This window comes from Phascolarctos cinereus, unplaced genomic scaffold (genome assembly GCF_003287225.1).
Source record: "Phascolarctos cinereus isolate Bilbo 61053 unplaced genomic scaffold, phaCin_HiC Scaffold_4;HRSCAF=312, whole genome shotgun sequence".
NCBI lineage: Eukaryota > Metazoa > Chordata > Mammalia > Diprotodontia > Phascolarctidae > Phascolarctos > Phascolarctos cinereus.
In genome coordinates, this window is record NW_027555847.1 from 471,912,863 (window position 1) to 471,936,415 (window position 23,553).

A 23,553-nucleotide genomic window follows, 5' to 3' on the forward strand; every position below is an offset into this window, starting at 1 on the left:
TGTGTTTGTTTTTTCAAACCTTTAAGTCTCCGAAGCCACTGTGCAGTATAAGAGGGGAAGCTCAGCATAAAGTGCTGTGGGAGGCCAGAACTACTTTTGTTGGGAAAGGACGTTTAAGAACCACAGCTGCCTGCTTTGGTGTCAGCCTTATTTGGGATTGTGAATTCAAAGCTTTACTATTAGTAGAGTCACTTTGACACTTTTGGCCCATGGTCTGCCTCTCACAATATAACTTCCTGACTTTTCCTAAACCTGATACTTTTCTGGGTTACTACCTAGCTGTTATCTGTACTGGTGTTGCTAAGATGATAAATCTGAAGTTATGGCACTGTGTCACTTGGTGTGTTCAAAGTCCTTTGTGGTAACAGGCTATGTGTAGGTTTAACACAGGAAATACATGATAAGAATAAAAGCTGATATCTTGTTAGGTTTAGGTGTCCCTTGAGGCTTAGGTGTTCATTTAATAAAACCTTCATTTTATTAATTCTGTGGAATAAAACCAGTTGGTCATTGGTTTCAAGTAGGTACATGTCCTCCTTTACTGGATATTGGGCAGATGCCCTGCTACCTATTGGTAGTTTTCAATTCTCTGCTACCAGTCACTTGGCACTGAACAAGTGATGATTATGGCAACATTTATCTTCAACTTTCATGACTTCAATTAAGAGATTAAACTTAATTAGTGTGGGGGGAAAAAAACCTTTGAATTTTTTTTGCATACGTTTAATTGTTTAATGTTACCTATTTCCTATAAAACTACAGTTCATCCACAAAAGATCTGCTACACTAGTGAAGTATAAGCTATGGAAGACACTCTTGAGACAGAAAAGCTCAAAGACATACCTGTCAAACTTTATGCCTCTTGACCGAGGATGAGCTTATCTAAGTTTGGAGGTGATCATTAGAAGGTTGGCCATTAGCAATAAATATTTTTAGTCACAACTCAATTCAAATATTAGGCACCTTATATATGCAAAGCACTCTGCTGCACATATGGGGTACAAAGAAACAAAACCTTGCCCCCCCCAAAGCTTATATTCTATTGGAAGGGTATAAAATATACAAAGGTAAGTGAATTAAAAATAATTTGAACATGGAAAGAAAACACTAAACAAGGGAGATCAAGAATGGTTTCACATGGGAGGGGGTAGCTGAGTCTTGAAAAAGCTGAAGATTCAGAGAAATGGGGGTGAAGAGAGAATGCATTTTTAAGTATGGGAAATGGTTCCAAGACTTAGAAGTGGGAGAGGGAATAACGAATAACAAATTGGTTCATGTGGCTGGAATAACAAATGCAAGAAGAGGAGAAATATGGAACATCTGAAAAGGTAGATCAGATTGTGAAGGACTTCAAATGATAGGCTGAGAAGTCTATATTTAATCCTAGGGACAATATGAAGAGCCAATAAAGGTTTTTTCAGAACAGTAGTGACATAATTAGACTTAAGTTTTAACAATATTAATTTGGCCATCTTTGGAGGATGCGCTGAAGAAGGGAAACCAATAAGAAGAGTAATGTAATAGTATACAGTAGAAATGATGAGGACTCCTATGGTAATGAGTCAAGACAAGAAGATGAAAGATGTGGTGTCCAGAATATTAGGCAACCAATTAGATACAACAGGTGATAAAAGAGTCAGAAATGTTATTAGAGACAGAGATGATTTCAACATTGTAAATCTGGGTGACTGGTAGGGTAGTAGTATTGGCAACAGAAATACATGTCTAGAGGAGTAGAGGACTTAGGAGGACATGATCAATTTGACATAACTAGATGGGACAGCCCAATAATGTCCAAAAGGAAGCTGTCAATGCAGGAATTTTCCACAAGCTGATATGCTTGCTTTAGATTCCATAAACATCATGCTTCTCAGGGGCAGCTAGGTGGCACAGTGGATAGAGCACTAGCCCCAGAGTCAGGAGGTCCTGAGTTCAAATCTGGTCTCAGATACCTAACACTAGCTGTGTGACTCTGGGCACGTCACTTAACCCCAACCACCTCACCACAAAAAAAAAAATTAACAAAACACAAAACATTATGCTTCTCTCAGGATAAACACATCACCAAAAACTCTTCATCTGGAGACTGCTTCAGCTTGCATACTCCACTCCTTTTCAGGACCCTCTGCTGTCTCTTCCTTAGGTTTGGAGGGCTAGAGGACAAGAAACTCCTCCCAAAACCTCCATTCATAGAAGGCTCAGAATTTCCAGTCACCTCTTCATTTCTCACCAAATGTTTGGCTTGGTTTGGACTGCATGAATATCAAGCCACCCCACTCCTCCCTTTCAACTTCCTTTTGTGTACAGTCTTCCCCCTTTAGATAATAACCTCAGTGAGGACAGGAATTGTCTTTCTTTTTCTTATTTGTATCCTCAGGGCTTAGCACATGGCCTGGAACACAGTAGGCACTTGAGTGTAGATGAGTTTACCTAGAGTATAAGTAGTTGTTGTTCAGTGGGCTCAATCCTCTCTCACTCTTTGTGACCCCACAGACCATAGCACACCAGGCCCTTCTATGCTCTACTATAACTCAAAATCTGAACAAGTTCAATGTTTCCACCTATCCATCTTATCTTCTGTCATTGCCTTTTCCTTTTGCTTCCAATCTTTCCCAATATCAGGGTCTTTTCCGATGAGTCTCATTACATGGCTGAAGTATTTACACTTCAGTTTCAGTATCTAACCTTCCAGTGAAGATGTTCAAGTACTGACCGGTTCAATTTCCCTGCTGTCCAAGGGACTCTCAAAAAGTCTTCTCCAACATCACAATTTGAAAGCTTTGATTCTGTGATGCTCAACTTTCTTTATAATCTAACTCTTAACAGCCCCATGTTGCTATTGGAAAAACCATAGCTTTGGCTATACAGACCATTGTTGGTAAGATGATGTCTCTGCTTTTTAAGGTGCTGTCCAGATTCGTTATAACTGTTCTTCTGAGGAGCAAATATCTTTCAATTTCATTTAAGTTGCTGTCTACAATGATGTTTGAGCCCAAAAATATAAAATCTGACACTAATTCCACTTTTCCCTCTATTTGCCAGGAAGTAATGGGACCAGTTACCAAGATCTGTTTGCCTCAATTTCCTTATCTGTAAAATAATCTGGAGAAGTAAATAGCAAACCACTCCAGTATCATTGCCAAGAAAATCCCAAATGGGATCATGAAGAGTCGGACAAGACTGAAAAATGATTGAACAACATGTAGAAGAGGTATTAGATGTATTGTTTGGTCCCAGAAGACAAGAGAAAGATCAAATAAATGGAAGTTGCAAGGAAGAAAATTTAGGTTTCCTAATAATTAGGGGCGTCCATTGGAGGTTTTCAATTACAGCAAGGGTTTTTAATGTTTTTTGTTTGTTTGTTTCATGGACTCCTTTAGTAGTTTGTTAAAACTATGGATACCCTTCTCAGAATGTTTTTAAATGCATAAAATACATTGGGTTACAAAGGAAACTAATTACATTGAAATCATTAAAAATATATACATTAAAAAGTACCTATTCCCTTAAACTAGGGGATGAATGGCCATTCATCAGATATGTTAGTTATTTTGGATATGGGTTTGTCTATTGGGATCCCTTCGAACTCTAAAACTCTGTGATTCTGGCCCAGAAGAGAACTTTTGGTGTGACACCTATATGTTGTGGTTAAGCGTTAGTTGAAGCAACAAAGGAGGCAAAAGAAAGAGGTAGAGTTGTATACTGGACCTGGAGTCAGAAAGAACTAGGTTCATGTTCTACCTCCAACATTTAATAGAATAATGTGTGTATACATATATGTATATAAACATGCATGTGTGTGCTCGTGTATCTCACTAGACAACACAGGAGTGTTATAACATCCAAATGAAACCATAATTTTAAAGTGCTACATAAATGTCAGCTATTATTATAATAAGTTGTCAGACAGGTAGGATAAGAACCAATAAAAGACCAATGTCACTGAAGGTCAGGGAAGAGGGCACATCTAGGAGAGGGCATTCATGAGTGTCTAAAGCAGCAGAGGGTCAATTAGGATGAAAATTATCTACTACTGCATGAAGAGGCTGCAATATGAATTAGAAACATGAGCTGTGATAAAATAAATTAAGAAGTAAAGCAGCAGGTAAAAATAGTAAATGAAAAATGGTGCCTGGCCTATGATGATCAAATTTTACACACACACACCCCTTGGAATATTAGAGATCAATTACTCAGATCTATTTATTATACAAATGAAGAGACTGAGGTCGTAAGAGATTAAGTGATTTACCTAGTGCCACATAGCTAGTTAGTGACAGAAGTAGGACTAGAGTTCAGGTCTATCATCACCTAATGTAATGTTCTTTCCATCACAGAATTCTGATTCCTTTTAAAAAAGATCCTATGAAAAACCTACAATAGTACAAACCTTGCTCATTAAAATGTTTGCAATTACCATCTATCACCTAAGACCTCAGAATAATTATCTACATTGAGCCTATTACACGTTAATCTTTTAGCATTGCTTGTTATTATAGATTTACCTTTTAGCATTCTTAAGCTTACATGTCTCCAGGCTAATTTCTATCTACTTCCATCACAGCACTTACACAATCTTTTTCAAAATGTATAACTGAGCAATGGTACCAGATTTTGAGAACTGATTTCCCATGGCAAATAAATACTGAGCTTCCCCCCAAAATACTATTATTATAAATAAGACAAAGGTGGTCTAAAAGAATAAGGTATAAAGTTCCTTTCCCTGAAATAATCCCTAAGTTACTTTAACACACACGCCATAAAATTTAAATAAAGTTTTAAGCAATGTTTTTAATACCAGAAAAATTACATTTAGCTAACATTATTGTATGCATTTAATTACCATGGTATAATCAGGAAAAATGGGAAGACTAATCTTCTCTTTAGGAAAACTGTATATAATTATGTCTTGGTATATCCTCATGTAGGGCACTGAAGGCTTTTCTGAAAGGAGTTCTCTTCCTTAATATTAAAAAAGGAGATGAATGAGCAATTTTTCCCTTCTCGGAGGCTCCTAGGAATGAAGGAGAGGTCTTTATCACCTCACTTTTCAAGAGCAAATATAATCCCTTAATAGTTTTTGTTACAAAAGACAAAAGAGACCAGATGGGTGCCTGGTTCTTGGCTCATATTGTATTCCCCATAGTCAGAAAGCAAAAGGGTATTTAGGAAATCTTTCCCACTGGTTGGGGAAGTGAGAAATTGTCCAGATGTTTGCCCCTAAAGAAAGGACATTTCCTATAGATGGTAATATGTCCTTCCACTGATGATCATTATTCTTCCACAAACTGCCCAACTACTGTTAAGAGCAATTAATCTAATTGTTCAAAGAATTCTAACTGATGTAAACTGGGGTCCCAGTTGTAGTCAGTGCATAATGTGAAATATAATCACTCTGTTAAGAGTGTGATAATGTATTATTCCAAATATAAAAATGAGAATTCTTAAAAAGAGCTGTAGTTTACTTTTGAAAAATCTAGATTTAGAGCCATAATCTAAGCATCACTTATTAAAAACAGCCCCAATGCTTAATCTTAAGAGGTTCAGTGATTTTATCCATGCAGACACTCACTCTGCTCATTCAGAAAAAAAACACCCCATGAAATGCTGGTTTTATGAGTGGGGTGGGAGTCGGGGAAAGAGAAGGGCATCTGACAGCCAGTCATTTAATGAAGAAATCACTCTGAATTTAGACTGGCCACAGAACAGATATAAGGTCTGTTAGTATACATTACAGTTCATTCTCCATAAGCATAACCTCCTTCTCTTACTCTTCCCTATTTATATCCCAAATCTCTCTGGATTCAATAGAATTCAACTCAACAAACATTAAGTACCTATTTAATATCGGGCACTGAACATATGAAGAGAAAAAAAAGTAATCACTGTCCTCAGGGAGCTCACATTCTACTGGAGGGAGGCAACACATTTACAAAGAAGTAAATCACAATATACACAAAATTAGTACAAAGTGATATGGAGCAGAAGGTAAAATAACAACAGAGGGAGAATCAAGAAAGAACTCTTTTGGAGTTGACACTTAAGTTGAACCTTGAAGGTAGGAGTCCTGTGCTGTGGGTAGGAGGTGAAAATGGGATAGTTTTTCAAAGTCAGAGGTGGAAGATAAAATAACATGTAGAGGGTACAGCAAATGGGGCAGTTTCACTATAACATAGAGTGTATGATAGGGAATAATGTGAAATTATTCTGGAAAGATAGGTTAGAAAATGACAAAAACAACAACAAATGAAAAGGAACCTGAACTGAACTGCAAATAAGTAAAAGAGAAAAGAAGCACAGCTCTCTCTCCTCATGGCAGAGAGGCAGAATGTTTGTATATAATCAGATACATTCACTATATTTTAATTTTTGCCTTTTTTGTGTGTGTTGAGAGGCTTCAATCTGGAAGGGGGGTGAGCAGAGTCATCCCATCCTCAGAAATGACTACTGTTTTTTCCTCCCTTAAAGGAGAGAGAAGGTAGGTTGGATTGAGATAATTAAGGGCTTAAAATGACAAACAGAACAATTTATATTTTTTATCCCTAGAGCAAAGGGAAACTACTGAAAATTCTTGGGTGTTTTAGGATGATCAATTTCACACTGTAGAGCAGAGGGGTCAAACATGCTGCCCCAAAACACGCCCAAGTGTCACAGGATTCGATTCGATTAAAATGTAATTGAGAATTATTTTAAAAAAATAAACAAAAATACACTAAAACAGATAATATTAATATGTGGTTTTCTAAGTCATTATATGGCTCTCAAGGATCCTTATATACAGTTTCAAATTGAGTTTGATACTTCTGCTATAGAGAATGAATTAGACTGTCTGTGGGGGAAAATAATTAGGAGACTATTAAAACAGTCCAGATGAAATTAAGCATATTTTATATTTTCAGACTGGTCTATATTATATAATCATATGACACAATATACACACACACACACACACACACACACCACACACACACACACACACACAGCCATAAGTCCAAAGATCTCTGTATCTCTATCTCCAACTTTGTTTTATGAAGAAAATGAATAAAGGAATAAAATAACTAGGATATTAACTTTAAAATAAGATATTAAATAACTCCTACTAAAAAAAGTATTCTTTGCAAGTTTCAGGTAGTTTATTAAATTATTATTTGTAATAATAGATGGGAAAATGGCCTCTAGATCATAAAAATAAGTCTAGACATATAAAAATAAGTATTTTAAGACAAAGAAGAATGAATCAACAACACCTGATAAGGCAGACAACCTTATGGATTCCCTAGAGAGCACAGAACTACAGGAGGATATTCCTGAATGGTTTGAGAGAAACAACAATAACAACACAATATCGAAGAGACCATTAAGAGATTTCTTTTGAAAGCACTCAAGGAGACTGGGACAAAAAACAGAAGTCAAACATAACATTATGATGGTGTAAGAACAGGCCTGGAACATCATGAACTCACCTTCCCTATAAGTAAATCGATGTTTTTTGGTAGGCTTTAATTGCAAAATGGTAGCACATATAAAAGGGAAGTTGGGAAGAAGATATAAGAGAATATGTGATGTACTCCAATCAAATCAAAGGGAAAAGAAGTCCTCTAATCTCGTGGGAAGAAAAGGGCCTATAGGAGAATGGGTAAGGAGGCGAAGGGAAAGACTGAAAACAGTAGAAAAGGGAGAAATCTCTTTTCAGTGCTAAGAAGGAGTCCCACTGAAGAATGTTCCTATGGAGGAAGAGAGCTATTTTATAATGGGATATGAGGACTGTATAATGGGTATAAATTATTAGTGAGCTTTGTTGTTAACGATTTTAATCATCTCTTCTCATTTTAACAAAACCTTTATTCTTTTGAGAAAGCTTAATCATTTTGTAAAGCAAATATAGTACTACAACAAGTAATACAATATCAGTTGGTCCTTGGCCTCAAAGAATAACATTAAAGCCATATAATGTAATCGATGTATGGATTTTTAAATGAAGATTTGTTGTGACTGCAGACATGGTATCCCCCCAAAACCTTCAGTGAACGTTGTATTCATAAATACTATAATATCTGGAGTATTTTAAAGTCCTTTTGCTTTAAATGCCTGGAGAGGATGCGGGTGGAAAGGGGGGGAGAAGAGAGAGGAGTACTCTAAAACACCTATTCTTAAAAGAAGAAAAAAAAATGATAAGTACTTTATTGGCAAACAAGCTAAAGTTTTGTCAAACAGAATTTCTCATCAAATAAAAATAATCCAATTTAATAATAATAATAACCTATATGCATTTATCTATTCAATTTATACTGTCTACTTCATTTCTACAGATTCTAATAATTTAAAACATGTTTCAGTTTCCATAGAATATAAGAAGTTAAGGTTAATTCAACTTAATTAAGTCAATGTTAACAGCACTGCCCACCTTAAAAACTGTCACTAATCTATTGCCTTAATGATAGAGTAATCAGATTTTAGGTTTATGGTTAATATAAGCCACTATATAGATTTTCAAAAATAAATTTTGCAAAAATACAAATTTAGTGACTTCCTTAACAATGACCATATTTCATATAGCCATAAATCTGAAGGCAGAAATGCAGCTTTCTCTTAACAATTTAAGGGAGAAGACTAAAGATAAACATCAAATATACTCAGGCAATAAGGGAAGAAACACAACTACCCAAAGGTAATTATATCAAGACATACTTCTTACAATTTTGTTGCAAGTATGTACACATTTTTACTGATATGCGCTAGCTAATCCACAAAGAATTTTATTAATTTTTTTTGCCAGATAGTCCTTCAAAAGTCTTAAGGCATACTTAAATGTAAACTCTACAATGTTCACTTTAGATCACAATGCAGCTAATGCTATATTACCTAAGAAGCATTTGAAATCATACAATATTAATTTGGGCTTAAAATGTATCCCACTTCAGGGCCATTGTGATCTAATTGGGGAAAAAACTGCAACTTGGGGACTTGTAATCAGATACCTATCATTATTTCTTTGTCAATGAAGCAAATCCAAGACAGACTGATAACAACTGAAATTCATTACTGTCACCATCTGGATGGTGTTGGGTATTCTTTGAAAAAGGTAAAAAAAAAAGGTTAAGTGATTTTTGCCCAGTTTCTAGAGATCAGGTATAAAACCATTACTTTTGGTACTTTAGGTTAAGAGCAGTACAGAATGAGTGAGTAATTTAAAAGAATGTTCTGATGATCATGAGACTTAGTTTTCTGTTTAACTTAAATGGAAAGTCAATGAGGGTAGAGATTCACAGTAGCCCAATTACTGTACATCTATCTTACTTAAGTAGACATGTATCAGGCATTTTAACAAATGCTAATTTTGTTTTTATTATTGAGGTAATGTTTTGGTGCCATTAGTAAAAATTCAGAAAAACAATAGTTTACTCATATCATACCCAAGAAACTATATTTCTCAATGTACTACTGTTAAAATTGTAAGCCAACTAATTGGTGAACCAATTTTCTCAGGTAAGGGCTCTAATTAAAAACAAAAAGGTAATGAACAGTATTGGAAGTAAAACTTAAAGAGGTTTAAAAATATGCTAAAATTATGATAAAAAATTGAAAAGTACTTAAATGACACCTTCATTTGTGAAAATCAAGATGCGTTGCAATAACTGAGATCTGAGTAAGAAGAGAAATGGTTAATTTTTCAATATTTCATACAGAATAAATCTTTAAAAGAATTAATGTTTTTTCTTGGTAATTTTTGCAATAAAGTTCCATATTTGTATTTTTAAAAGGTAAAAGTTTAACATAATAAAAATTTTATGTCGCTTTCAGAATTTGGGTAACATTAGTCAACAACCACTTAAATAAAACCTGATAGCCTTCTAAAAAGTTATATAAACTATACAACAGCTTAATCCTAATGGCAAAATTGTATCTCTTAGAATGTCTTTTATCTTTACCTTTTATTCCCAATAAGCATAATGACCATGTTAGAATTGGAATGCTGGCGAGCATCTTCTAACCAAGTTGTCAAATGGTTGAACGTATCTCTCCTGAATGCAAAAATGAATGAAAATTAAAATACTTTTAAACAGTGTTTCCCAATAAAATACTGCACAATGAACTGTATTATGTTAAATAATTTCCTACTAATAAGGTACCATTGATATTGGTGAGCATTTGCTTATGGAGTTATCACATTTGGCACAAATTTCAATGACCTGTATTTACAGAATTGCATTTATTAAATTTCAATTTGTAAAATGTATCTTCAGAATCTACCTTTAGAAATTCCTGACTGTAACATCTATAATGACTAAAATAACTAATTAGGGGGTCCTTATTTGCTTTACTCTAAGGGTTCATCACTGTGTGTGTATATATAATATATAGTATACATATACACATATACACACATACATACATATAATAACATTTTAGGAACACAGCAATTTAAAAAAGGGTTGTCCTTTCTAAATTGATTGTTGTTTTGTGAATGGATCTAGTGGTATGGTGATTTCACTGGCACTAGGAACTCTGTGATATAAAGTTGATCTACTGATAGAGATCCAGTGATTCCCATACCAATCATAGCTTTCCTGGAGCAATGAGATTAAAATGATTTAACTAGGGTCACAAAGCTAGTATGTGTCAGACGTAGGACTGAGTTCTTCCTGACTTCAAGGCTGGCCCTCTAATTTACAACTCATGTTGTCTCTCTTTAGTTGTACTTAGGTCACGAACAACATCTACATTTATTAAGAATACATTTCTATTGATATTAAAAACAAAATAAAATATTTCTATCCCTCTCCAAGTTCTCACCTTGTAATATCATACACTAGTAAAGCCCCTGCTGCACCTCTGTAATATGACCTTGTGATGGAACGGAAGGACTCCTGCCCTGCCTGTGAGGAAAGAAAAGGTGAAAGCTTTCCTTAATAAAATGCCCCTACAGCTTCATAAGAAGAATCGACAAGCACATTATTCACACGTGGAATTTGGGATGGGTAGGTAAGGGGTCAATGAAAGGAAAAAAATGACAACTTCCCCAGTGTTTGAAAGAGAAACCACACAACATCATTACAGCATAAGCTATCAACACCCTTCCCAACATATACACACACACACACACACACAGACACAGACACACACTCACTCACACTCACCGCTGCGCCCCCCCCCCCAAGACCTCTAACCCTTTTTTGGCAATTCCTGACAACCCAATTTACTGAATGGCTTCACAATACATGAATCATTATTAGAGCACAGAATGGACTCCTAGCAACTAAGCTCTAAAGACAAATTTGAAAGGAAGCAAATAAGCCAGAGCTTCACATTTGAATTCAATAACCCGCTCCCTGGGGCAGCTGTTGACACTAGAATAAATAAAGCCCATTGTAAATAAATGATGAATGACATCTTTACGCCCACCATCTGCTGGTGTAAAGGTTGTTGGAAGGCCAAGGATGCAGATTTTATCCGTTTTAAACTGCAGCCAGCTTTCAACAGTCCTCAGACTAAATTCTTTCAATAATCATTTTACTATGAAAAACAGAAAATGGTTTTGAATTTAATTTTATATTATTCAGCTCTTCACTTACTCAGTTTCTTCTATGTTTGATTCTTGATGATTATGGACAGGTAAAAGGATGCAAAAGCCATCTTTATATCCATTTGTGAAACAGATATCAAAGATAATGCATAATTAGCTAATTTCTCCCCTTTTGGGGGGGGGAAGGGAGTACTAGTATTCTGTTAAAACTATGGTGATAGATGTGTCCATTGATACCAAATCTGAAGCCATAATGATATTCAAATGTGATTTTAAAAGGGAATAATAAATAATGAATTTTCCTTTAATTAGAAGTCTTCTCTATTTTATAAAATAATTCATAAAATGTTGTCTATGTAACATTTTATTTATAAATTGTTTAATTCACTTTAAATGAAGCCAATTTAATAGTTCCAGAACTAAATATGGACTAAGCTTCTGAAGAATACTCACATACAGAGATATTCTGAATGATAATCTTTCAAGGTCTGGTTACACAGGAAACACTGAATAATTACTTGCTAAATGAATGAATGCTTAGGCAACAATTTTATTAGGGGTTCTGCAATTATACCTTCAAATTTGGTTTTAAGTCAACATCATTCATCTTATCAAGTGTTACAGATTAAAGAGTATGTTCTAAAATAGGACCACAGACTTAGAGCTAGAAGGAATCTTAAGGAGGACACCTCATTTTACCAATGAAGAGACTGAGGCCTGGAGGTTAAACAACTTTCCCAAGATATCGTAAGTAGTGAAAGGCAGGATTTGAACTTAAGTCCTTTGACTGCAAAGCTTGTGGACATTCTTTCCACTTCAAAGAGTACTCTTTGTAGAATTCTAGAACAGTTCTCAAGAGAGAAAATACTCTTTATATGTTGAATTTGACCAAATTATAGCATGTAGGCAGCATCATAACTAGGAACTCTAGGCCTCAGGCGAAAGTTGGGGATAGCGATGTTAATGCAGAAGACAATTTACTCTGGCTATGTGTCAGGCCAAGCAATTCCTGGGAAGAAGTAAAAGTTGAAAGGGGTGTGGGACAGGAAGGAGCAGAGCAAAGTCCCCAGTCTTGCAGTCAAAATGGGGAATTCCCAGGAGGAAGCAAAGAGGTAGAGAACTGGCAGTCAGGACAAGGTGATGGGCTGAGTATATTGAAAGATTGTACCAACACAGAGGTAAGACCCATTTGGTTCAGCTGCACTAGAAATCTAATTCACAATCAAGTCAAGACAGCACTCTTGTGACATCACTGGTCCTTTTTATAGACTAAGAACAAACAACAACAGTTGCAATAGAAAACCCCTCTGGAAGAGGTAAAGAGGAGCAGAATCTTAACCTACAAATCACTGGAGGAAGTAGCAAGCAGAAAAGCAACAGTCAGTTGGGACCCCAAGAGGAGAATGGACCTTCCCGGCACCAGATTACCCTGGGGAGGAATTCAAGGAGATAAAACGGAGGCCTCATCAACAGAACATCATAATGCAGAGTTGTGCTGGGCAACTGCATGGGGTTGAATGGGATGTCCCAGTGTAGACTCCTCAGTGTAATTAAGGTTTGGGATAAGACTGAGTGGGATGAGGGGTCCCGTGAAGACTTCTCAGAAGAATAAACAGAAACTGTATCAGACTCAAGGCAGACATAGCAGCCCAATGGGCCCAAGTTTTGATTTACTAGAAATCACCTGAGTTACGGGAATCCAGCCCCAAGAACCGTCCCCCCCCTTTATGCCATTGTTATCTCAGTAGTTAAAGTCTGACAAGCCTGAAACCCTTGAAGCCCCCCTGTATTTTGTTGCTACACCCGTTGCTATATTTCAGTCATGGTGACCTTGCCACAACAGCACAGTTCTAGCTTGACTGCACATTTTTAATTGTTTCTTTGGCAACACTTCAGTAAACTAAGGCACTAAATATGGACATGTATATTGTTTCTTTGTTTTTGTTTCTATGGAAGACTTCTGAGTTCAGATTGTGAGCCAAACATTGGCCAGTTGGTGGGAGGGGGCTTTACCCATTAGGGTTATTTAATCTGGTTCTTTGTTTCTGTAATTTCTCTCCCCTTATCAGAACATACAGGTAGAGGGACACCCTATTCTTGAGAACAGCAAATAAATCAACTTTCTGTTCCTAGAGAAACCTCTAAGTGTGTTTCTTTTTTTTTTTTTAATTTGAGTGGCATCCCACACAGGGTGAAGGGGCACTGGCATGACAATGGAAGAGGGGCAGGACCCTTGAGGTACAAAGTAGATTCCACTGGCAGACCCTCCTGATGCCCTGAAGCAAGAAAGGAAAAATTCCTGACCCTCTCCCCTCAAGTTAGCAACCTGGGACAAAGTTCTGATTACCCTACCCTAGTTACAGCTTTACATATAGTCTTGTTAGCAAGGCTAACTGAATGGGAAAAACATCAATTAAACAAGAGTTGCGTTCAATTAACTAGTTTCATGTAAATCCTAAGATTCTGATAGTTTAGGGTTAAAAATCAATACTACAATCTGGTAATAATGGAAAGAACAAGATTATATTTCTTAAAACCTTACTATTCCAAAGTGTTTATAGATACCTCCTCCTGAAAGAATTAAAATTCTAAAAATAAAAACATTCTTAAAAAAAATAGCCATGGCAGTTTGCTTTTTAAGCACACATTCTGGGAAAATGAAAAAGACATTACGCAAGTACTTTTCAATAAGTAACATTAAAAATAAAATTTTTGTTAAGTCCAAAAAAAAAATCAAGAGTAGACTGATAAGAGAATTAATGGCTAAATAAGTTATAGTACATGAATGCGACAGAATATTACTGTGCTGTAACGATGAATATGAATACAGAGATACACGAAAAGATAATGTGAAATCATATACACAATGACTACAACAAAATAAACAGAAAAAAACCCACAAAACTATCAAATGTGAATGACAAGCATCATCTGAAGAAGAGATATGAGAAGATATTCCTACCCTCCACTCCTTTGCAAAAGTGGAATGGTACCATTTAAGTAGGGAGCTCAGCTCAGACATCTTGATTTCTCATCTGGGCTGCCCTACCCTGGGGCTTACCCCACCATACCCCATAAAGCTCATTCATGATGAGGGAAAAACCTCATCATCCTGCAAGATCCCGTCAGCCTTGGTATTGCACTTCATCAGTACTCTTTACCCCTCTGACTGAAGCGTAGAATCATGAACTTCAAAATCACCATTTAAGGAGGGAGCTCAGCTCAGACACCTCCTCATTTCTCACAGCGATGTAGTGCTCAAGCACTTCTCTTGACTTCTCCTCCAAGTCCCCACATTGGGTTCTTCCCTTCCACCACCCTTTCAGCTTCTGGCATGTTGTCTTCACTCGTTAGATTGCAAGTTCCTAGAGGTCAGCGTTCTTCATCACTCCTGACCCCTCAATGCTTAGCACAGCCTGGCACTCAGTGAGAACTTAATGTTTATTGAATATTGGTACACTGCACATACCTTTTCAAAGTATTATTGATCAATTTGCTGATTTCTTTGGCAAAACATCATTTGTTATATAAGATGGCTCTCTAGATGGGGTAGGGGGAAGGATACTGGAGAAAATTTTGGTGATGTAAAAACAAAAGATATCAATAAAATTTATTTTATAAAACAATCAATGGCAGAGCATTGCCAAGATATGTTTAAAAACATACTACCAGTAAAACCACTACAGCAAACTTAAGGAAATCTCTAAATTATTTTTTTGAAATGAAGTTCTGTGAAAATGACTATCTTGCTATAAATTCCAGAGATAAAAATAGCTGAAGCCTAGTCTCCATTTAGTAAAACACCAAATGAAAAGATGTGCTTTAAACCCAAAAGACATATGAGGAAATATATACACAGAATCTGGCCCACTCCTTCATTGCTCTTAGATGTCTGGTGATTAGCTTGGGAATTTAGGTGATTAGTGGGATGTTTGGTGTAAGTAGAGTGAGGAAGGGTGATCAGCAAGTGACAATGCAAAGGCAGTGTAAAGATATAAGTTATTATGTTTAATTCAATTCTCCCCAAACTATCTACAATGCAATCACCATACAAACTCTTCTGCAATAAACAGTGACTTCTACAGGAACTGAGAAACCGAGAAAGTACTTATATAACTTATTTCTGGTAGAAAATTTTAAAACGAGTTGGGATTCTTTGATGTCTACTGAGTGGATGAGAAGTAATATTGGTATTGTATTATATACGTTCCTGTATTTAAGACTGAAGGCAAAAATGCCAGTTTCATAACAGAAGGATTACAGATATTTCTGTTCATTCCACAAATTATTAGTAGAATATCGTAACTAAGTAAATCAGAGTTTCTAAAGCTCAGGATATACTTGATTATTTCAACAGTATTTGTTGTAACGAGACTTTGCCTTTATTTTAAAACACATCAAAACAAGAGAGGCCAGAATTCATAGTTCAATGAAAGAGGCAAAAGGAACACAATCTCAGGAATTCTGCACCTATCCCAGTAATTAATTTCTAGGTTTTTTTTTTTTGAGAGCTTCACAGTTAAACTTTTTATTGACTAAAATTCTACAGGCATCTAGACGGACTTCCTGGATTTGGAATCAGGAAAACCTTAATTCAAATCTAGTCTTAGATGATAGTAGTTGTATGATGCTGGGTAAGCCACAACCTCAGTCAGACTCAATTTGTTCATCTGTAAAATGGGGATAACAACAGCACAAGTCACAAGAGTTGTTGTGAGGATCAAATCAATGCATTAAAAGCCTTAAAATAATGTATACAGATAGCTATTACGGTTTTTTTGTTATTCTGCAGTTCATCAACCTCTTCAGATACTGTCATTTGGGCTTTCATCCATCTTCTTAATCTGTAACTCTGAAATCCATTTTTCTAATATATCCTTCCATGTTCTATACTTCACCACTCCTAAACCTAGTTCCTAATTTTTTTGGGGGGGGGTTAAGTGACTTGCCCATGGTCACACACCTAGTAAGTATTAAGTGTCTGAGGCCGGATTTGAACTCAGGTCCTCCTGAATCCAGGGCTAGTGCTCTATCCACTGTACCACCTACCTGCCCTCTAGTTTCTATTTTTATCAAAACCTCTAAACACTTTACCCCTCTGCTTACCCCTATTTTGCAGCCTTAGTTTCCACCTTTCTTATTTTAACCTTATCAATAGCCAGTTCCAATTTATCTATCCTCTGTCTTTTTCCCTTTTACTTCTTATTCCCTGTATGATTACAATCCATCCCTTTTCAAAACCCTACTATGGATTATTCTCACTATCTAATATCTCCATTTCTTATCTCATTCATGCTACTGAAAGTCACAACTGTACTGACTAGGTCCACTACAAATTTATGTAGTATCAACTGATGCCCTAGTATTACATGACAAATCTTTTCTTCCATGGTTATTATACTCTGGAAGCATTTATTGTTCTTTCCTCAAGTTACCCAAATAACCCTCTGCCCCCACTCTCTTAGCAAAGCATACTTTTATGGGAAAAGTAAAGGTATTCATTGTAATTTCCCTCTTCTCTCCAATTCCATACCTCAACATCATCTTCCACACTTTCCTCCTTTGCTCTACTCTCAGAGAAGAAATGTACTTACTTATGTACTTATGTATTTACAAATGTACTAATGTTCTCGACACATGCCTTTTATCTTCCTTTGGTCTCCTCTAAGAGCCTTCCCTATCTATTATCATCTCATCCTTCCTAAATTTTAATCTCTTTATTCACTGGCTCTTCCAACTTGCTTCTAATGTCCTATAGCTCTTCTCACTTTCATAGCCAAATTTTTTAAGATTTGGTTTCTGATCCCACAGTGCCACTGAAATTTCTTGTTCCTAGGTAACTAAAGGTCTCTTAAGTACTAATTCAATGGCCTATTCTAATCCTCACTCTTCACATCTCTGCAGTAGTGAACTCTGTTGATTTCCACCAACTTCTTCTGAATATTTTCTGTATACTCTCTCTAGGTTCTTCTTTCTTTCTGTATAATCCTCAGTCTCCTCTACAAAGTCATACTTGTGTTCTACCTATATGTTGGCTCAGCCCTGGGCCACTTTCTGTCTTGGTTACTTCAGGTCCCACGAATTCAATGATCTTTCACTAACCTACATGATTAACCTTCATTTTTCCTTTGAGCTACAATTTATATTATCAACTGTGGCTGGATACACGAGTTACTTTAACCTTTCTGAGACTATTTTTTCACTTCTTACAATGAAGGTCATAATAATAATCACCACTTGAATAGTGGCAATTTCAGCCTCAACATGTCCAAAACAGAACTGATCTGCTTTCCTAGTAAAACTCATTTTTCTTAACTATCCTATCTATATTGAGGACAACTCGCTGTACAAGCTTGGAGCCATCTTTGCCTCTTTACTCTGCATCACTTTCATATCCAATCTGCAAAGACTTGTGGATTACAACTCCAGTTTGTGCAACAGATTGCCCTTCTACCATCTTCACTTGGAGTTGGGTCACCCACCCCTTCACAAGAGTGAAGGAGAAAATTAGCACCTTAAAGGTATAAGCTGGAGTTTGTGGTGCAAAACATTTTTTTCAATGAAGCATGAGAGTAAACTACATACAGGATAAATAGGAAATAACTAAACGAGGGAAGGTACTAGAATTAAGAGGAGTTAGGAAAGGCTGCCTGTAGAAGATGGGATTTTAATTGGGGCCTAAAGGGAGCCAAAGAAGCTAGCTGGTAGAGGTGAAGAGGGAAAGCATTCCAGGCATGGGAGAAAGCCAGAGATGGAATGTCTTGTTTGTGCAACAGCAAGGAAGTCAATGTCATTAAATCGAAGAGCACATGGCAGGCAATAAGGTGTAAAAAGACTTTTTCCACTCTATTGTCTGTACAGCTGCCAAAATGATTTTCCTAAAGCACATATGCAACCAGGGTACCCACATAGGGTCTAACTATGTCACTCTCCTTTCTTAAACTCTAGTGGCTCCTTACTGTGTTTAAGGTAAGATACAAACTCCTCTGTTTTGCATTTAAAATCACTAACAATCTAGGTCCAAAGGATCCTTCCACACTGACTTCATATTACTGATTCTCACACATGCTGTGTACAGCCAAACTGTACTACTTGCTATTCTCCATGCAATGATATCCCTTTTCCCAACTCCTTGTCTTTATATAGGCTCTCCCTATGCTAGGAATGCTTTCCCCTTTCAGCTCCATGAATCCTTTGTTCCCTTCCAAGTGTAATACTCTACAAAAATCTTTGTGGATCACTAAGGCTGCTAGTAGAGCTTCCCACTATTTACTTTGCATATGACTTTGTATTTACTTATCTAAGAACATCTTGTTCCCAACAACATGTAAGCTGCTTGAGGGTACGGAATGTTTTGCTTCTTGTCGTTGCATCCTCGGTGTCTAATGAAGTGCTTAGCACATAGGAAGCACTACTTGGTGAAATAAACTGAATATGAAGGAAATCAATCCAGGAGGGAAAAAAGCTCTCAAAAGTGAAATTCTGAATACATGAACAGAAATACTTCCAAGGAAGAAGAAAATGTCTATAAAGAAACCAATGTGAATTCACAGGAACTCAACAACTAAATGAGATTTTTAAGACAAGTACAGAAGATTAAAGAAGGGCAGGTAACAGAAAATTAATACAAACATGGCATGGTCCTTTAAGGCTAGTGTCTAGAAGAAATAAACACAATGAAACCTTGTTAGAAAGGTTGTGAAATAACAGGTACACTTGGATATTTTACACATCTTTATAGTTATTATGAATGGAATTTCTCTTTCTATTTCTTCTGGCAAAGATGTTATTATTGGCCAACCAATAAGCATTTATTAAGCATTTACTGTGTGTTAGGTCCTTTGCCAAATGCTGGGGATATATAAAAAGGTTAAAAATACTGTTTATACCTTCAAAGACCTCTCATTTTAATGGGCAGATGTGTAAATAACTAACTATATGTAAGACACACACACACACACACACACACACACACACAGAGTGTGTGCACTCGTGCGTGCTACTACTTAGCGGAATATCTGGCACATGGTAAGTACTTAATAAATGCTTGTTGATTTGCTGATGGAAGATAATAAAGAATACAGAAAAGATGATGGCTGAATCTCACACCTATCTGAAAATAGAGATAATTCTACCTCTTATTTGCTGGCTATACTGCTTCCCTCAACTTCGTTTTCTGTTACTATTGCTATGGTTAGTGAGAAATTCTACAGCTATGTAAAATAATAGTGATGACAACAGACATATTTACTTTACATCCGATCTTACTGAAAAGCCTTCTAGTGTTTCTCCATTACAGAATGCAATCTACTAAAGCACTCTGTAGTAACAGAAATATAACTACAAAACTCCTTAAAGAAATCAAGGAAAATTTTAATAATTAGATAAAGAAAATACTCATGGTCAGGGCTTGCCAACATAATAAAATGATATCTTCCAAATTAATTTACAGATTAAGTGTCATAGTAATTAAATTACCAATGTATTACTATGTAGAACTAGACAAAATAATAATCCATCTGGAAAAACAATGGGAGATCTGAGAAACAAATGGCTAAGCAGGCAAGTCTATGGCAAATCAAGTAAGGACTATAAAGAGGCTTTTAGGGTTGAAAGAAGATAAACTTCTGTGGTCAAACTAACAGAGATCCCAGGGAGCCACACACAAATCTCAGGACGGTTTAGACACTAAATTAAACTTCTGAATTGTAAAAGTCACCATTCCTAATTAAGGTTTGTATAGAAGATCAGATTAGGCTACAACTGATAATATTTCAAGAGGTACCAAACTATCTTCCAATTTGATCACATTACTTAGTGATTAAATACAGTAGTCATTCAATGTTTGCTTTTAACTTTTAATAAGAATTCAAAGGATAAGGATTAGAATTCTACCTGTTACATGAACTGTGAGACCACAGGGCAACCAAAAGCTCTTTGAGCCTCAGTGTCCTTGTCTGTAAAATGAGGGAGTTGGAAAACTTCCAAGATTTCTTTCAGTTCTTAGTCTTAATACCTTATGATATACATTTGATTAAAAGTGGGGGGGGGAAGGAGGAGCATACTAATCTACCTCAACTAAATATGCCTAAGGATTATTCTTTACTTCTTAAATTGCAGGGCCACTGCCTACTTCAGACTGATGGCAGCAAATCAGATCAAGAAGTGTAACTTCTTGAAGTGTCTATCTGGCAAATTAAAATGATAGCAAATGTCACAGCATACGTGACATGGTGTTCAATTACTGGAAGGTTTTATACAGAATGCAAGTTAATTCTGCACAGGAAAACATTAGCAATTCAAGGACGACTGACCTAATTCTTTGAATTTAGTAAGACCAATATAATATTTCAGACACTTGAAAAGGAAAAGTCAAAACAGGGGCTTGCACACTGGTATCTAAAATTAAAAGTCTGATAACTACAGACTAAACTACTTGAACTTCATTCAAGTTTATCCATTTTGTTCTGTATGTATCTACTTTGATACGTTGTCTTTCTTAAAAATTAAGCTTTGTATATTATAAATTATATATCAGTTGTATATATTAATGTACACATAAATATACAGAATTCTAGATTCTTCTGATGTAATATTTTATAATTCACAGATAGGACAACATGGGATGTACACATAAATATACAGAATTCTAGATTCTTCTGATGTAATATTTTATAATTCACAGATAGAACAACATGGGATGTAAACTGGTGTTAAAAGACAGGCTTTGTTTCAGAGCTACTTGAAAGATCACTGGGGTTATTGAGGGGCTATTTCATAAATCCACATCAACAAGCATTTATTAAATATCTACTATTTGCCAGGTACTCTGCTAAGCACTGAAATACAGATAAATGAGTAAATACAATACAAACACAAGGTAATTGGGGTGAGGGGATACTCATGTAAGAGGTGGCACTTGAGATGAGTTTGAAAGGAGGCTAGGGATTCTATCTAAGATGTGAAGGTAAGAAATGGAAGCATTCCAGGAATGGAGGACAATCAGCACTGACACACTGAGATAGGAGAGAGAATGTCCTATTTAAGAATCTGAAAATAGGTCACTGGACTGAAGAACATATATAATAGGCCTAGAAAGACAGACTGAAGCCAGACTGTACAAGGTTTTAAATGCCAAAGAAGTTTGTGTTTGATCCTAGAAGTAACCACTTCAGTTTTCTGAGAGGGGAAGTGATGTGATCAGATTTGCACTTTAGGAACATCACTGCCAACTGTATGGGGGATAGACTGAAGAAGAGACTTAAAATAATAAGTCATTGCAATAGTCCAATCAAGAGGTTGAGAGGGCATGGACTAGGGTGTTGGTAGAAAGAGACAGAGGTGAGATGTGGAGGTAGAATCTACAAGATTTGACAGTTAATTATAGAGGATGGAGAGGTGAGGGAGAGTGAGGAATTAGGATAACTTGAAAGCTGTAAATCTTCATGACTATAATGATGGTGGGCACCCTGGAAAGAAACAGGAAAGCAAGTAAGAGGAGTGGGTTTTGGGGAAAAGATACCAAGGTCTGTTTTGAATATTTTGAGTTGGAGATATAGATGGCTGTTTTGTTGGAAATGTTCAAAAGGCAGTTGGTAACGTGATCATCATCAGAAGATTGGCTGTAGCACACTCAAAAAGACTGCTTTCTAGGGCATGGGTAGGCTTTTGGATTTACATTAATAGAGAGTATACCCACATAAAAGAAATCACATATCTTTAGAAGCATCTAAATATACACACAAGACTACACAGACTGAGAGCCCCGCTACTTGAAAATTCCCAGGATCCATGATTACATCACCGTGGGACACTTTCCACAAGTGGAAATAACAACAACTGCTGAGCCCACACTTAATACTACAGATAGTAGCTTTTAAAAAACACAAGGTCCCTTCCACAGCATAGATAACCATAAAAGTCCCTCACAATTCAATGTGCTCACTGACTGATGGCAGCTCAAAATATTTCAAGAGGAGAACAATGGAAAACAAAGCCTTTTCTGGAACCACTTCTAATGCTGGGTCACAGGTGGAGGACAATCAACTGACAAACTGTGATAAAAAGCAGAATCAATGAATATTTTTTAAACATGAGATAGATGCAATGTACTTTTGCTATACTTACTGTATCCCATATCTGAAGCTTTATCTGTTTTCCATCAATAGTTATCATTCGAGCACCAAATTCTACACCTGAATAGAATTAAAAAAAAAACAAAAAAGATTTTCATTCACAAACTGGTAGGAAAGCATGTGTTTGACATTACAAAAAAAAATTTTTAGTGTAAATTTATATAGTCAAGCAGTGTTATGCTATGTGCTACATAGATCATGTAGTCAAAAAAATACATATCATAAGGTACAAGTGCTGACAAATATAAAGTCAGACAGTCAATAAACATTTATTGATCATGTGCTATGATTCAGGCACCTAAAAGCTATATACCTAATATATACTTTATATACCCAAAAGCTAGGTATATAAAGAATGGTAAAAGACAGTCCCTCATCTCAAGGGCTTCATGGTCTAATGGGTGAGAAAATATGCAAATAACTCTATGCCAGCTACATACAGGATAAATGAGAAATTATCAACAAAATGAAGGAGCTAGAATTAAAGGGGATCAGGAAAGGCTTCGTGTAAAAGATGGGATTTTATTTGGGACTTGAGGGAAACCAGGAGGTGGAAATAGCGAAGAGTATTCCAGGTATGAGGGACAACCAGGGAAAATGCCCAGATTCCAGAGGTGGAGTTTCTTGGTGAGGAAAGTAAGGAGGCTGAAGAGTACTTTATGCATTTGGGGGCAATAGGGGTTGGGATGATACTGGCATAAGAAGACTGTAAGACAGGTAAGTTGTGGAAAGGAAGAGGGTGAGGGACTGCTTATAAAGGACTCTCAACACCAAACACAGTATTTTATATTTGATCCTAAAGGTGACTGGAGTTGAATGAGTACAAGGGTGACATGTTCGGACCTATACTTTAGGAAGATCACTCTGACAGCCGAACGGAAGATGGTCTGGAGG

General features: G+C 36.3%; 1 protein-coding gene across 1 annotated transcript in view; it reads right to left on the bottom strand.

The window, feature by feature from the left end:
• The window catches only part of RAB2A (RAB2A, member RAS oncogene family), a 123,181-nt gene that overhangs the window by 43,573 nt on the left and 56,055 nt on the right, over positions 1-23,553 (bottom strand). Inside the window, exons 3-5 of the mRNA XM_021005895.2 lie at positions 22,652-22,719; positions 10,795-10,877; positions 9,930-10,022 (exon numbers count right to left, since the gene is read on the bottom strand). Coding sequence (XP_020861554.1) covers positions 9,930-10,022; positions 10,795-10,877; positions 22,652-22,719 — 244 coding nt within the window. The remainder of the gene's footprint in view (positions 1-9,929; positions 10,023-10,794; positions 10,878-22,651; positions 22,720-23,553) is intronic.